The sequence below is a fragment of the Malaclemys terrapin genome, chromosome 21 (assembly GCF_027887155.1).
Source record: "Malaclemys terrapin pileata isolate rMalTer1 chromosome 21, rMalTer1.hap1, whole genome shotgun sequence".
In the NCBI taxonomy this organism is placed as follows: Eukaryota; Metazoa; Chordata; order Testudines; family Emydidae; genus Malaclemys; species Malaclemys terrapin.
Window position 1 is genome coordinate 6,789,161 of NC_071525.1, and position 15,932 is coordinate 6,805,092.

A 15,932-nucleotide genomic window follows, 5' to 3' on the forward strand; every position below is an offset into this window, starting at 1 on the left:
AAGCCCTGATTGGACTGACACCCTTGACCCTTCCCCCAGGGGAGGGGGAAGGCCTCGGTCATTTGTTCGCGCTCCCTTCCCGCCTCACGTCTGGCCTCTCCACTTCGCACATGCGCAGTGATTGGAAAGAGCGCCTCAGTGCACGGCGCACGCCCGGGGCTTGTTTAGAGAGCGCGGCCCGCATGCGCAGGAACGTCATTTCCTCAGGCTTGCGCACAATCGATTGGGAAAGAGGCGGTGTTTGCGCGGCCACGTTCGCGCATGCCCAGTATGCTCCGCGACGCTGACGAGTGGTTTGGCACATGCGCAACCACGGTGTGGCGCGTGCGTCGTGAACCCCTCGCGCCTGGAGGGGCTCGGCGCGTGCGTAGTTGGCAGCGTCCCGAGAGGGGTTGGCGCATGCGTCCTAGGTGGCTGTGGTTCTGAGGGTAACTTGAGAAACCTAGTACAAAATGGCGGCAGATGGGCGGGCTCCGAGCTGTGTTGGGGATGGAGAGTAACCAGCCCCTGGCAGCCGCCTAACCGGTTAGCGGCTCAGCGAGCACAGGAGGGGCCCTTCAGGGGAAAGGGGTCCGTTAAAAGCCCCCTAGAAAGCGAGGGGGCGGGGCTGCGGCGCGTGCCCGGGGCGGTAGCGTGAGGCGCGCGCTCCCGCGACCACTGGCGGCCGCGCGACGCTCCCACCGTTTCGCGCGAGTGCGCGCACTTCCCAGCCGGAGTGTCTCGGGCGCGGGCCCGGGAGAGAGGCCGGGCGGTGGGCGGTGGCAGAGCCACCCCTGTGTGCCAGAGAGAGGAGGGGGTGCAGCGGCCTCTCGCGCTCCGGCCCCGGCCGGCGGGACGGGGTGTCACCTCCGTGCGCTGTGCCCGCTCGAGGGGGCGGGGATAGAGCCGCTCCATTGCAGGGGGGCGGGTGCTCGCATTGCTTGCTATTGCGGGGTGGTGGGGGAGGGGGGGATGAGACCCTCGCGCGCGCGCGCATCGCGGGCAGGCCGGGGTTGAACGAGTGTTTCCTCGGACTGGACGCCAGCGGGCGGGAGGCAGCGGCGGGCACAGGTGCATTGCTGCGCGTTGCGGGGTGCGCCCGAGGGAGACCGGGAAAACCCCCCCCCGCACACACGGGGGCGGCGCCGCCCGCATTCCCGCCTGGCCCGCCCTGAGCCGGACGGCGAAGCCCCCCCCCCCCGGCGCCAGGCGCGAAGGGTTGCCGCGGGTGCATTGTTACATGCCTCCTCCTTGGGCAGCGGCCCTGGTTAAAAATAACACCCCCGTGCGGCCGCAAGCCCAGCCCATCTCGGCCCGGGCGCGCGCACAGGAGGCACGCTCCCCCCCCGGGCGAGGGGGGAGGGGAGGACGGCTGAGCGGTGCGCGCGCTCCCGGCCGCGGCGGAGGGTAGCGGCGCTGCTGCTGCTGGTGCGACCAGGGGAGGAAGATGGCGGCCGGCGGCGGAGGCAGCAACAAGGCCTCCTCGTCGTCGTCCTCCTCGGCGGGGGCCCTGGAGGCGTCGCTGGACAGGAAGTTCCAGTCGGTCACCAACACCATGGAGTCCATCCAGGGCCTGTCGTCCTGGTGCCTGGAGAACAAGAGGCACCACAACACTATCGTGTATCACTGGATGAAGTGGCTGAGGAGATGTGAGTTGGGGGGGGGGGGGGGCACCATGGCGGGAGGTGGAGATGGGGGGGAGGCTCTCGAGAAAAAAGAACCACGGCCTCATTATCTGTCCCTGGATGAGCGAAGAGGGCACCAGGAGGGAGATGTGGGGGGGGGGCGGGGCATCGAGGAAAGTAGGCACCACAACCCCATAATTTTTCATTGGAGGAAAAGAGGAGAGAGGGAGGCAAATGTAATGGCTCTCCAGTCAACCATTGAACCAGGTTAGCCAGGGTCATGGTGAATTCTCCTTTTGCTAGCCGTTTTAAAATCAAGATGGGGTGTTTTCCTAAAAAGCATGTTCTAGGAATTGTTTGGGGGAAGTTCTCTGGTCTGTGTTATGCAGGAGGTCAAGCTAGATGATCACAGTGGTCCCGTCTTGACTTGGACTCTATGAATTGGGAGAGTGAGATTCGGAGGGAGGCATTAGGGGCTGTGAGGGACTCTGGGGAAATAACCCCTTTCTTCCTTTCACTTGCCTTCCAAGTCTAGTCCCTTTTCTCCATTTTCCAAACCCTGTTAATCCAGACATTTCCCCTGATATGAATCCCCCCCCCCTTATCCAAACCCCATTGAGAAATCTGTGGTTCCATGTCACTTATCCTATGATCACAACCCTACAGACTCTTTAATCTGCATCTTGTTTATAGTCCCTCACTGTGCATTAGGTTCTCAGTGGCTTCCCCTAGTTTATTTAAGCCACCTCCACTCCTACCCAAATGGTTCCTTTATTGTGTTTTAAATACTTTGGAGTCTATAAACAAAACTATCAGTCTGTGTACAGCTGGTACAATCAGAGATGTTTGCAAAATGCATTGGTTTTCTTAGCTTAAAAAATGCCATTTCTTTCATTTATTGATAGATGATTTGTGGTGTTAATAAGAAATAATAGAAATGCATGGTACCTCTTGCATTGTACCTCTTTAAAATAGATCTGTTTCAGAATTTAAAAAATCTTGCTTATGAATTTGGGAATTTAGTGATGTGAATTTCTAAATTGGTTGAGATCTTTGTTTATAGTTCAGGACAAGTCTGGGAAATCTGTTGCATTGCTTAATATGTTTGTATGTGTGGTATTTGATTCACAAGCAGAAATGTTCAGTTTGAAGTGGATGTGAGTGTATATCATTTACAGCAATAGACATTCTAACACAACTTCACAAAAGTCCAAAAACTGTGGTGGGAATCAACAGAATGTTTGGGGTAGGGAGAGAGGGAGTGTCTTGAGAGGATGAAGGGGAGATAACTACCTTCTTGTACCACAGGTTTCAAACATATATTTAATAATTGATAGCTAGTCGTCTTCCAGCTTTAGTTAACTTATTGAAGTTAAGGCTCTCTGGGGCATAATTATACAGAGAAGAAATTTTTGGAGCACATAACTTCTAGGCAAGCCCTTATAATCTCAGTTCTATCATATGGCATTATCATTGCTGTGTATGTTGCTTACAGTGTTAACCAGTAGCTGGGGAGTCCTCTCCAGAGTCTCAGGTAAAGATTTTCGTATACAATTCCAAGAAAAAAATAAGCATGTAAATTAACCGCCTGAACATCAGCTCTCATTTTTGGATGCTAGCCACAGTCTTCTTCCCCCACTCCCAAAATAGTAGTCTCTTTAGATGTGGGTAGGAGGAAGAGTATTGGATATTAAAATCAAATCTAGAGAGCACTGGCCGTAGGTGTATTGTGGACTTGACAGTGGAGAGATTAATCTTTTTCACTAGTCTAAACATGGTTTGATCATCTTTGCTGGAATTGCTCTTTCATATGTTCTTAAAACATTCAAATCTTGTACTGTCTCAGTATGCGCTAAAGTAAGTTTTGCAGGAGCAAGAAGGTAACTTTAAAGTGGCATTATAACTCTGTTATGCTTAAAAATGTTAGAAATAGTTCATTTTCCATATTAAGAGATGATTCTCTAAGTTGCTGAGTGCCCCTTTTTCCTTGTTTACTTTGATTGTATTTGAGGGCTCTCCACAGGAGGGGAAGCAGGATTGAGTCCTCATTCAGGAGCTGTGTCCTGCACTTGCATCACTTATTCTAATCTGTGCAGGCTGATAAATGCTGTGAATTAATTGGCAGAATAGATTGTAAATTGTTATGAATCTTGATATTTATGAGGTACAGTTATTAGGGCTTGAAATTGCAGGTATTTGTCTAGATGCAGAGATGATGGCGAGTAACTATATTATACACTGCTTCAGTTAGCATAACTGTGTTTGCATTTTAAAATCACACAATTCTTCCTAGCAGTCTGAAAGTCTCAAAAGCAAGACTTGCTTGTCATTTGGAATAAACTGAGATGTATCTTGCAACAAATGTCAATGAAAATTAAGGTTTTGGAGCAGTCTGCAAGTAAAGGGGACGTTTTGTGAGAGTGAGACTTTTGCAACTCAGCTAGCATGTGGGTTCAAATAGAAAATTAAACTATTTTCCTTGCCTTTTAATTAGCATAAAAACACTTAATTGTTGAAATTTTCAACAGTACAGTTGTCTGACTTACTAAAATTGTAAACAGTTTGTTGTTCTCAAAGGTTGTAATTAAACTTTATTTTCAGATATGTGAACTCAAATGAATATCTTAATGAGAAGTGAATCTTACTTCTAGGGCTGGGATTGCTGGGCAGAGCAAAATAGAGTAGTTCATAATTTTCTTTTGTTTTGTTAGCGTGACAAGTAGTTAAATTGTTTTTTTTTAATGGTATGTGTAAGAATCAAAATATTAACTCTTAAGAAGCTGCTTTTGTCCAAACCTCTAATGACCTCTTTTCTAAAGCTCAGAACTAGTACTCCATCCTCATCCTCAATCTGTCATCTGCCTTTGACACCATTGATCATGCTCTTCTTTATATCCTGTCCTGTCATGGCTTCCATGACTGTGTCCTCTCCTGGTTCTCCTGTCACCTCTCTAATTGTTCCTTCAGTGTGTCCTTTGGCTCATCCTCTTCATCCCCCACATTTCTATGCAGTTTCCACAGATCTCTGTCCTTGGGCCCCTTTTTTTCTCTATACTTTACCTCTGGGTAATCTCACCTGCAAAGAAAATTCAGCTACCATTTCTCTCTGCTAAGGACTCACAGATCGACCTCTTTACTCCAGACCTGTCTTCTGTCCAAACTAAAATCTCGGTCTTTCTGACATCTACTTGTGAATGCCTAGCCATCAGCTCCTTCTCAACATGGATAAAACAGAGCTCTTAATCCTCGTCCCCCACGAACCTCCCTGTTACCTCCATTCCCGTTCACTGTGGACAACACCATCATCCTGCTTGTCATTCAGGTCTCTAACCGGGGCACCATCTTTGATTCAGATCTCGCTCTAAATCCTCAAATTTAGGCTATGTTTAATTTTCCACATAGGGCCTTTCTTGTTCATCCACTTCTGAAACTCTTGTACGGGCAGTCCTCTCGCATCTTGATTACTGCAACATCCTTCTCTCTGTCCTCGAGAAATGCAGTTTTGCTCCACTCATATCCATTCAGAATGTTGTCACAAAGATCATTTTCTTAGACCATGTAATCCCTCTTTTTGCATCCCTCCTCCGGTTCCCCCTTCTCTATCACATCAAACAAGCTGTTTACTTTCAATTTGACGGAGCTTCATGGCCTATCTGCTCCCTACCTATCATCTCTTAAGCTTAAGGTTAAGATTTTGTCACAGTTATTTTTAGTAAGTCATGGACAGGTCGCAGGCAATAAACAAAAATTAATGGGAGCCTGTGACCTGTCTGTGACTTGTACTAAAAATAACTGGGGGTGTGGGGGGGGAGGGAAGGAATGACAGCCCAAGCCCCACTGTGTGGGGACTGGCAGCCTGAGCCCCACTGCAGGGGCTGGGGCACACAGCCACAGGAGGGCAGGGGGGCACACATCTCCTGCCACTGATAGCTGAAGCCGAAGAAGTCACAAAAATGCAGTAAAGTCACAGAATCCATGACCTCTGCGACTAAATCATATTCTTACTTGTGCACCATTGAGACATTGACTTCCTGCCTTCCCATCAGCCCAGGATGCATAGGGCCCTGCCAAATTCATGGACATGAAAAACACGACATGGACCCTGAAATCTGACTATTGTAGGGGAGACCAGATTTCACCGAGTTGGGCAGCCAGAGAGTGGTAGCTGCTGGCTGGGAGTCCAGCCACCGCCAGCAGCAGCATAGACGTGAGGGTGGTATGCTATGGTATTGATGATTACCTGTTCTGTTCATTCCCTTTGAAGCACTGGCACTGATCACTGTCAGAAGACAGGATATAGGGCTAAATGGACCTTTGGTCTGACCCAGTATGGCCATTCTTATGTTACTGCCACCCTTACTTCTGTGCTGCTGTTGGCGGTGGTGCTGCCTTCAGAGCTGGGCACCCAGCCAGCAGCTGCCCTCCGGCTGCCCAGCTCTGAAAGCAGCAGCACAGATGTAAGGGTGGCAGTATCACTACCACCCCCACAATAGCCTTGTGACCCCCCCCCCCCTTACCTGTTTTGGGTTGGGACCCCCACGATTACAATACCATTACATTTCAGATTTAAATATCTGAAACTCAAATTTATTATTTTTAAAATCTTATGTCCATGAAATTGACCAAAATGGTCCATGAATTTGTAAGGCCGTAATGATGCAGCTTCCATCACCCATTTGATACATTTTCCGACACCTTCATGCTTTCTTCTATGTTGCCCCTCATGCCTGAGAGGAACTCCCCATAAACAGCACAAAACTAATTCTTCTTCTTCAGATTTCACCTTAAAACTCTCCTTTTCTATCATCCCTACAAAAACTTGACAATAGTTAGCTGGCGTTGTACTGACTCCACCGCATATCATGCTGAGCCAATTTGTCTCATTGTTTCCTCATACTCTCTTACCTGTCTCTGTATCCACCAGTTGTTCATTGCCTTATACTTAGGGTATGTCTACACTTACCACGGATCGATGCGGCGATCTATCCACTGGGGGTCGATTTAGCGGGTCTAGTGAAGACCCGCTAAATCGACTGCAGATTGCGTTCCCGTCGACTCCGGTACTCCACCAGAACGAGAAGCATAAGGTAAGTCGACAGGAGAGTTTCTCCCGTCGACCCGGCGCGGTGTAGACACTGCAGTAAGTCCAACTAAGCTATGTTGACTTCAGCTACGTTATTCATGTAGCTGGAGTTGTGTAACTTAAGTCGACTTAACTCCGTAGTGTAGACCTGCCCTTAGGTTGTGAGCAGTTTGGGGCATGGACTGTCTTTTTGTTCCATTTGTACAGCACCTAACACAAAGGAGTCCTGGTCCATGAATAGTAATGGTCCATGATAATACAAATAATAGCTGGTAATAATTAAGAAAATTTGACTTGCTTTTAATAGCTGTTATTTCCTGAGAGCCTCTTGCAAAGGGTAGAATTAATAAGATAAGAGAGTGGCTTTTTGTCCCAGAATTCTCAATAAAGTTTTTATAAGATTCAGATGAAGGTACAGTAGAACCCAGTTGTCTGACCCTCCATTAACCGGTTCTCCTTATTAACCAAACAACCAGCGCACACAGGTCCAAAAGAGGGCAATCTCTCCTGTACCCTCTAGATGGCACTGCAGCCTCGCACTTTCCCATTCTCTGGGTTATCCGAATTTTTGGTTATCCGATCTGGCCTGAGTCACAGATGTCGGTTTCTAATTTTCCCTGGGGGTGCTCAACCTCTGCACAGTCCCAGGCCCCACTCAACCCCTTCCCCTAAGCCCTCATCCCGCTTCTTCCCACCCCCACTTCACCCCTTCTCCCCAAGGCCCCACTCCTGCCCCGCCTCTTCCCCTCCCCGGTCCACCCCCACCCCACCTCTTTCCACCTCCTACCCTGAGCGCGTCCTGTCCCCTTCTGTCCCCCCAGTGCCTCCTGCGCACTGCGAAACAGCTGTTCCGCAGCGTTCAGGAGGTGCTGGGAGGGAAGGGGAGGAGTTAATCGGTGCGGGCCACCAGCGGGAGGGGAGCTGGCTGCCGGCCAAGTCCCAGTTAGATTGGATAAATGAGGTTCTTCTTGTTAGAGCCCTGTGTGGGACAATTTTTTAATCCCACCTCACAGTTCCCAATCGCTCCTGCATTTTTTGTTGAATTGTTATCCTGCTATTAAGACAGCAAATCCTATGGGACCTGCAGGATCCCAGTCCCACTGCAGGTCTCTATTGCTTGTACTTATATTGAACTGAAAAAAATAGCTTGGTGTTTACGTCTCTTAGTAGGGTGACACTCTTGAAGAAAGCATTGTACAAAAATTAAATTGAGCAGTGTTATAGGTGGTATTTCTGAAATGATACTTGTCTTATACAGTATTTTTTTTTCTGGTTTATAAATTCATTAAACATATGAATAAGGGAATTCAAATTTTTTCTGTAATGTCATCCGTAGTGACATTAGCAGCACTGTTAAAAAGATCATTGATTTTCATGCAAACTGTGGTCAGGAAGAAATCTCCCCACTTACACCCACCATCATATAGTCAGTCTTGCACACTTAGCTAGGTTCTCATCTACTGGTTTCTGCCATCCTCTAGATCCCGCTTGAGAAGAACATTTATTGATTTTTGTTTTGGTATTTGAGTTGTTTTCTTTAATTCCAAAGTTTTCTTCCTCTGTTTATATCATATAGTATGTATGTGTTGTCAAATCCTGTCAATTTTTTTTCCCTCTGCATTTCTCTACTTTAAGTCTCTTAACAGATAGGGTACTATGTAATTCTTATACAAAAGATGTGATGCTATTAGAATGGAACCATTCCTTTTTTAATGCAGAATTAGCGCTGACATTTCGATATCTCTGTCAGCACATGATTGAATTACCTCTTCATCAGTTTTTTGTTCTAGTAGTATAATCATATGGACAATGACAGCTTGCTTATGTGAAAACTGAAAGTTTCACTAAAATAGACAATATTTTCTTTATAGAAGTATAAGGTATTTAATGCTGTGAATCACTTTTTCTCCAAAACTCACTACTGTGAATCCATATTATAAAAGACTTTCTGACAGGACTATCTAATTTATTCAGTGTGCTTGCATAAATACTGTTTAGCCACAAATTAAATATAATTGCTTTTCAGGTCAGTAAGCTATGCATTTATTAATTTCAGACATGTTAATCCATCAAGTAATATAACATCACTTTTAAAAAAAAAGTACAGGAGGCGCACTTGAAGAAGAATTTGAAAAACATTTGGCCATTGGCAGTGTGAGATCAATAATGCAGTTTACTGTTTCATGAGAAGAACTGATGTCTCCTTTACAATTTGTTGAGACATCATGATTGAATAAAAGTTCTCTTCATTCATTGACCTATAATAAAGATTTATTCAGGTACCTCCCAGTATGTTAACTGCATGCATTCCCAGCTTACCAGTTCCATAATGCAATGATGCGATTGAAATTTGCTTCTTTTTTGCGTATGATTCTGTTTCATAAAAGCAGTGTACAGTTAGTGTGTTCTTATTTTGATATAGTTTTTAATCGCTAAAACCCACTGCATACTAAGACTTGTGTATAACTATAAATATAGCTTTATCAACTCTGATTTATTTGAACACACTTTTTTTGTAGTTTGTAATTTGGAAGGGTTAGAAGAACCAATTGACCCTAACTGGAAAAAAAAAAAAATCTTATTTCTGCCTTGGTGCATGTGTTAAAGTTCAACATCATGAAAACTACTGTGAGGTTTCAAGTGCTGGATTGTGGCATAATTAATTGAATTTAGCTGTTAGAACTAACTGACTTTATTTGCCACTTGAAGAAATCTATAGGATGGTTGATTTAAAGAAACCTAAAACTTGATTTAAAGGAGCCCTGGCAAAACCAAAACAAATTATTTAAAATAAATCCTTAAATCATAATTTTCTTGTGGTCTAATTTTTTGGCATTGTATAGAAGATTTCTGGAAGTCTGTGTAGACAATACAACTGTGACAGAAATGCATCCAGTGACCAACGGATGGATTTAACAAAGTTGTACAGAATTTTTAATAACATTATGGTAAACCTTCTTAATTTGGCTGAATAGTTGTCTAGTAGATTAATACAACTGAATTTTAAAGTTTCACCTGCTCTTCACCAATTTGGCTGCTTGTTTTAAATTTATTTTTGTAATTGACTCATCTTACATCTGAGTCATGTATTAGCACAATTCTGCTGTTTGTGTTTCACGTTACTGTAGAGGAAGGTTTAAATTCAAAATATCTTTTGGGGGTGGCAGTGGCCTGGTGAATGGAGCACTATTTCCAGCTCTGCCACCGGCCTGTTGGATGACCTTGGGCAAGTCATTTGCTTTCTGCCTCAGTTTCCTCATCTGTAAAATGAAGAAAAAGATACTGATCGTTGTAAAAACATGCTAAGATCTATGGATGAAAAGCACTAAAGAGCTAAGAATTGTTTTTATTATTAAATAACAAATCTTAACTTTTTTCATATCGGGTTTTCTATTAAACATAAATTTGGGGCCTAAACTACTTGTGTCCTGTTTCATAATTGTTACCGCAGTTAACACAGCATAATGAAAATGGCAAGAAATCTCTGTGTTAAATAATAGCAACAATAATTGTCCATAAATACTTGAAAAATTTATTTTTCTGCTAGTCAGTAATGAGTGAAAAAGACTTCCCTCTGGGAACTGAAAAGTGAGCCTGACATGAGCCTTGTAAATTTCACTTTTCTACTCCTGCTGGGACCCTCCTGTGGGCAGGAGTAGTAGAGACAGTGGACTGTATTCTGTTGCTACTGGGTTGCTCTTGGAGAAGGAGGAAGATAAATGTATCTAGTCCCACCATCCCATTAGCAGCCTTTGCTGCTTCTGGCTTATACTTGGGGGTGTGCAACATGTAGCAGTAGAAGAGAGTTTCATATGAACCTCTGCTGTTATTTGGGATGGGCTGGGAATGAAGAATAAAGAGCTTCTTCCTTCTCCTAAGAGATTGAAGAAGCAGCAGGCCAGTGTCTGTGGCTTCTGCATGTTGCAGGTCTACAAGAGGAGCCGCATAGGGAAATTTACAAGATTATAATCAGTTTCACTTCACTGACACAGCAGCTGGAGGGCCTCATCCTGCAGGGAGACCTCGCCTGCCTTTCCCAAAAGGAGGCGTGTAGGTGGGCATGCTCTCACAAATGGAGAGGAAAAGCATCAGAAAAACTACATAGAACAGGATAGAGAAAGGGAGGGCAAAGAAGCAGCATTTGTGCGCACGCATCTTCTCCCTCAACACACCTGTCTACCCTTGTCTTTTCTCTCCCTCATTCTCAGCACCAGAAATGACAGGGATGGGGAGAAGAGACTTCCTCCTGATTGTGTACTGAACATAGCACTCGCCCTGTCATCTGCTAGCCAAAGCTAATACAAAAGACTCGAGGTGGGTGGGCAATAGCAGCTTAGATCACTACCTTGGGACGACTTGGACACAACTTGAGTTGGGAGGTGTAATCTTTTTTTTTTTTTAACTGGGCACTGGCCTGTTAGTCTAGTAAAATGTTCAGATCTTGAAGTTAGCTCTCCAGTGGATATCTTCCTAAATGACTATGTATAGTCAGTGTCTTGAAGCAGATGTGACTTAACGCTTCAGAAAACACATTAATAAGTAATCATTGCATACATTCCCACACTTGATGCAAATTCTTTGCAACTCATGATCTCACACACACACCTCTAAAATAAGTTCACCATGGGCACTTTGCCACAGGTAGTGCCAACTGGGCTAAACTAGCTTTGACTAACTCGTCCCATAGCTTTTTTCATTTGATAATTTTATGGCTAAGTGCTGAAAAGATGTTGTCATAACAGCTTTATTTTTAATTTTTGCTTTCTGAAGACAAAAGGTGTAGAGATGACATTGTAGACTTTACCACTGTGAGAAGTAACGGTTATTTTGGGCTTTATAAATGTGCCCATTGTATGGCATGGGCACATTTACAGTGTGGATTAAAAGCATAGGTGCAACTACTGCCTACTACAGCTAATATAATAGGAATACGTCACTACCAGAACTACTGATACAGGAAAAACTACCCATTTACCTCTCCTCAAGGAGAAGCCCTGGCTTTGAGTTTTGGTAGACTGGTAAGGGTCAAAAATTCCAGAGTCCAAGACCATCCTCTCTCAGGAAAACACCTGCCTTTAGTCCTTCAAAATTCAAATCTAGGCACCTCAAGCTCCTCAGATGTTGGTGTGTGGCAGCCTGGCTCAGTTCCCCCTCTGTGGATGGACATCAGCCTGTTCTGATTGGACTCAGTTGCTGGATCCCATGTGCTTTTAAGCCTCCTGGCTCTGGGTGGTAACTGGTCACTGTTCCTAGCTCTGGATCTCTCAGGCATACTTCCAGGTTCAGTCCCCATGTCTGACACCCTTCTTGGGCAGTGGGACTCTGCAATCTGGCCTCCTTAGATCTCCATTCCTTTTGGGCCCCCCGTTACTTGTATATGATCCCTTAGAGTTTCCGCTCATTGTGGGTGCTCTGATCTTCTATGTTAATCCCTTCAGCAACCGTGTGGCAGGCAAGCAAGGAATACAGGCTTAGCAAAGAAATTTTTTAGTCACAGGTACTTTACTGTTAAAGAGCACTGGAGAGATGCAGATCTTTGGAAAATATCAAAGTCCTGAATGTGCCCTCTTGTGTCTCATCTCACCCTCCTGCGAGTTCTGGGTTTGGTCAGTGTCCATAGGCTCAGGGGTTCTCAAACTTCATTGCACTGTGACCTCCTCCTGATGACAAAAATTACTACACGACCCCAGGAGAGGGGGCGGAGCCTAAGCCCGCCTGAATCAAACTGAAGCCCGTGGGCTTCAGGCCCACTGCCTGGGGCTGAAACCAAAGCCTGAGCCCTGCCGCCCGGGGCCAAAGCCTGAGCTCCGCTGCCCGGGGCTGAAGCCGAAGCTCTTGGGTTTCAGTCCCGGGCAGTGGGGCTCAGGCCCAGGCCCAGCAAGTTTAAAGCCAGTCCTGGCAACCCCATTAGAATGGGGGTCACGATCCACTCTGGGGTCATGATCCACAGTTTGAAAACTGCTGGGCTAGCGAGGCCTTCCTGACTTCCCTCTCCTTACCCTGGCCTTCTGGCATGAGGTCTTGGATGGCCACTCCTCACAGACCATTACCCCTTAAATACAGTTTCTTACTCCTCTAGGGAACGTGCCCAGGCTGAGGAACTCCAGCCCCTTCCCCAGACTAGACTTCTATGTAGAGACTTCATTGTTTTTGTGGACAGGCTAGTAGTGGAGGGGTGGGAGCTGTTGACCCTAGTTTGATCTATGCCAGCTTCTCTCACTTGTAATTCAGCTAAATATCAAACCCCTACTACAAAATGGATGCTCTAATCCAAAGTGGAGGTTGCAATACAGTGTAGCCCCTGAAAAGAAAAGGTGGTTACAAAACATGATTGAGTTCATAAATTGACACAGACATACCCCAGTCTATCACACCATGGCTCATAGAAAGAGACCTAGTCTGCTAGTTAGTCAGGGCCCATGCTATAATAGGATGTTAAAGATTATAGCTAACACTTTGCACATCTATAACTTACTCTTCTAAACAAAGTTTGGAAAGGAATTTTCCCTCAACTCAGGGTGGCAGTGATCTTGGTTTTTTTCATCTTCCTGTGCATCATGGGGTTCACATCATTCCCCAAGATCTGTCTATATCTCTGTTAATCAACTCCTGCCATTGCAGGGGCCGCAGGCATTGGTTCACTTCAGTCCCTTTTGCTCTCAGCCCATGGCACACAATAGCTTAGTCTCATGAGGGCAGTTCTATTTTGGTCTAATTCTAGCTCTTGGCTTGGTGTGTGTGGGTGGTCGGGTGGTATTCAGTGGCAAGTGATATTCAGGAAGTCTGGATGATCTGGTGGTCCCTTCTCGCCTTATGCTCTGATTCTAGTAGAGCAACTGTGATGTTACCATGTGCTACAGCTTGCCAGTCATCAAACACAGACTTGTGAAATTAATTGAATTTTTTTCCACTTTTGGAGGGGGGCAGAAGAGCTCATTTTGACAAATCATAAGACTTCTCACTGTATTTTCCCTTCACTGAGGCCATCATCTTGTCACCAAACACAGCATATCATACCCATAAGTGATTTCCCTCTCTAGATGTTTCCATGCAGGCAAGCAGAGAGGTGATTGGTTCATTAGGCTACATCTCTTTTCTAGGGGTTCAGTAACATCCCACAAGTGTTTACATTAAGCATCCTTAACTTCATTCCTTGGAAGAAATATAGGGTGTGGCCAATGGTGTTTCAATAAATGAGGGGCAGCAAATATATAAGAAACTTGGCCACTGACTGTTTAAATTTGCAACATGTGAGCCATCACATTTCTCAACTGGCTGCAACGTATTCTCTCTAGTGTATATTTCCTGCCCGAACTGCAGGCCTAGTATACATGGGAAAGATTTTTCGGTATAACCCAAGGCATGGATTTATACCAATATGGTTATACTGGTATAACCTCCTGTGTAGTCATTTTTTCTAGTACAAGAGTGCCATTTTTCATTTAGCTTGTTGTTGGGAAGGAGTGTAATCTAAAAGGAAAAAGGCCAGTCTTTTGCCTGAATAAAAGTGTCCATGTGTGGGGGGGAGAGGGGGAGGGTGTTACACCAGTATAGAGTTAACTGATAAAACTTGCCCATGTAGACAAGGCCCTAGGCTATATAGGATATATCTACACTGCACTATAACACCCACAGCTTGCTTAGCTGACTCGGGCTGCAGGGTTGTAAAATAGAGGTGGAGATGTTTAGTCTCGGGGACCCTCCAGCCCAAGCAGCTACACAGCAATTTTAAAGTCCCAGAGCCCAAGCCAGCTGACATGGGCCAGTGGCGAGTGTTTTATTACAGTGTAGACATATCCATAGAGGCCTATTGCCTGGTCTAGATCATGTTATCCAACATGTCAAAGAGAAACACTAAGTGAATACCTCTGAATTCACAATAGGTAGATTAGAGGTGCAGTAGAACTTCCAAGTTATGAACATCACAGTTACGAACTGATCAACCACACGCCTCATTTGGAACCGGAAATACGCAATCAGGCAGCAGCAGACACACAAAAAAGCAAATATAGTACGGTACTTTGTTAAACAGTCTACTAAAACAATAAAGGGAAAGCAGTATTTTTCTTCTGCATAGTAAAGTTCCAAAGCTGTTCAGTTGTAAACTTTTGAAAGAACAATAATGAACATAATATTTTGTTCAGAATTACGAACATTTCATAGTTATGAACAGCCTCCGTTGCTGAGGTATTTGTAATTCTGAGGTTCTACTGTAACAGCTAGCAAAATCAGAACATAGATGACGTGGCTCCAAGGGAATCTCTTTGGTCATCTGTTCAAGCAGGAGGTGCCCTGAGCTGCTTCCCATAAACTTTTTGTTACTATTATTTGACTGTTTACATGGTATGGAATGAGACCAATGCAGTAAACAATGAGTTACAGTATATCTCTTCTCATCTCAATGAGCAATGCCATCAAATGAAAATCTATATTTCTCCTAACACTCTTACTTTTGAAAGTTAAAATATTTAGCTACTGGGTCATGACTTGTTCAGGCCAGTTGCAGGGCAGCAAAATAAAAAGCTGCATCTAGCACTTCCCTGCTGTGTCACTATTTTTTGGCTATGCAGGAACAACACAACATCTAGGGGAATGAGGGGCAGAAGAGACATTTCATGTATCAGGAGATTTATCTTAGTATTTTCTGTATTGCTAATACCATAATATCTAAGTGTTGATGAGAGATACTTAGGGCTCTTCTCCGATTAGAGCCCAATACAGGATAGGCCTCTTTGCATATGCTTTATAATTGAAGCTACAAAATTATGGGCAACATTTTTCCTTCTCATAGCTTTCCCCATTATGATAATAGAAATGTTTTAACTGAACACTATATGAACCATTCGACCTCTGCTAAAGAAATGCATTGTCGAAATGTCATTATGCAGCTCTTTTAATATGCTTCCTGAATTTAGTTCACATTTGGAGTAGCAGTAATTTTGCTAAAATGGGTTTAGTGGAGTTATGGTTATATGAAAAGTCATGCTCAGAACAATAGTCTGAAAGAAGTTTACAAGTGGGGAATTTAAAAAATCCCAACGTTCCGTTTGCATGTTAACAGAGGACCATTATATATGACCATGTACGACACCTTGTTGGAAGAGCATCAACAACTGAAGGAAAGGTTTCTTGAGGCTACTGTAGTGGTGTTCCAGTGGTTTTTAATGGGGTATATCCCGCTTCCCTCTGGAGGATGTTTGCTTTTTCTGCAGGAGAGGGTAGCACCTGTGCTACTGCTCTGATGC

The 15,932-nt window shown here is 44.9% G+C and overlaps 1 protein-coding gene across 2 annotated transcripts in view; it reads left to right on the top strand.

Moving 5' to 3' along the window:
• The first annotated feature begins 1,134 nt into the window (after positions 1-1,134).
• The window catches only part of RPRD2 (regulation of nuclear pre-mRNA domain containing 2), a 44,892-nt gene continuing 30,094 nt past the window's right edge, over positions 1,135-15,932 (top strand). For both annotated transcript variants that reach the window (XM_054010574.1, XM_054010575.1), the window contains exon 1: positions 1,135-1,628. In XM_054010574.1, coding sequence (XP_053866549.1) covers positions 1,427-1,628 — 202 coding nt within the window. In that variant the 5' untranslated portion in view covers positions 1,135-1,426. The remainder of the gene's footprint in view (positions 1,629-15,932) is intronic.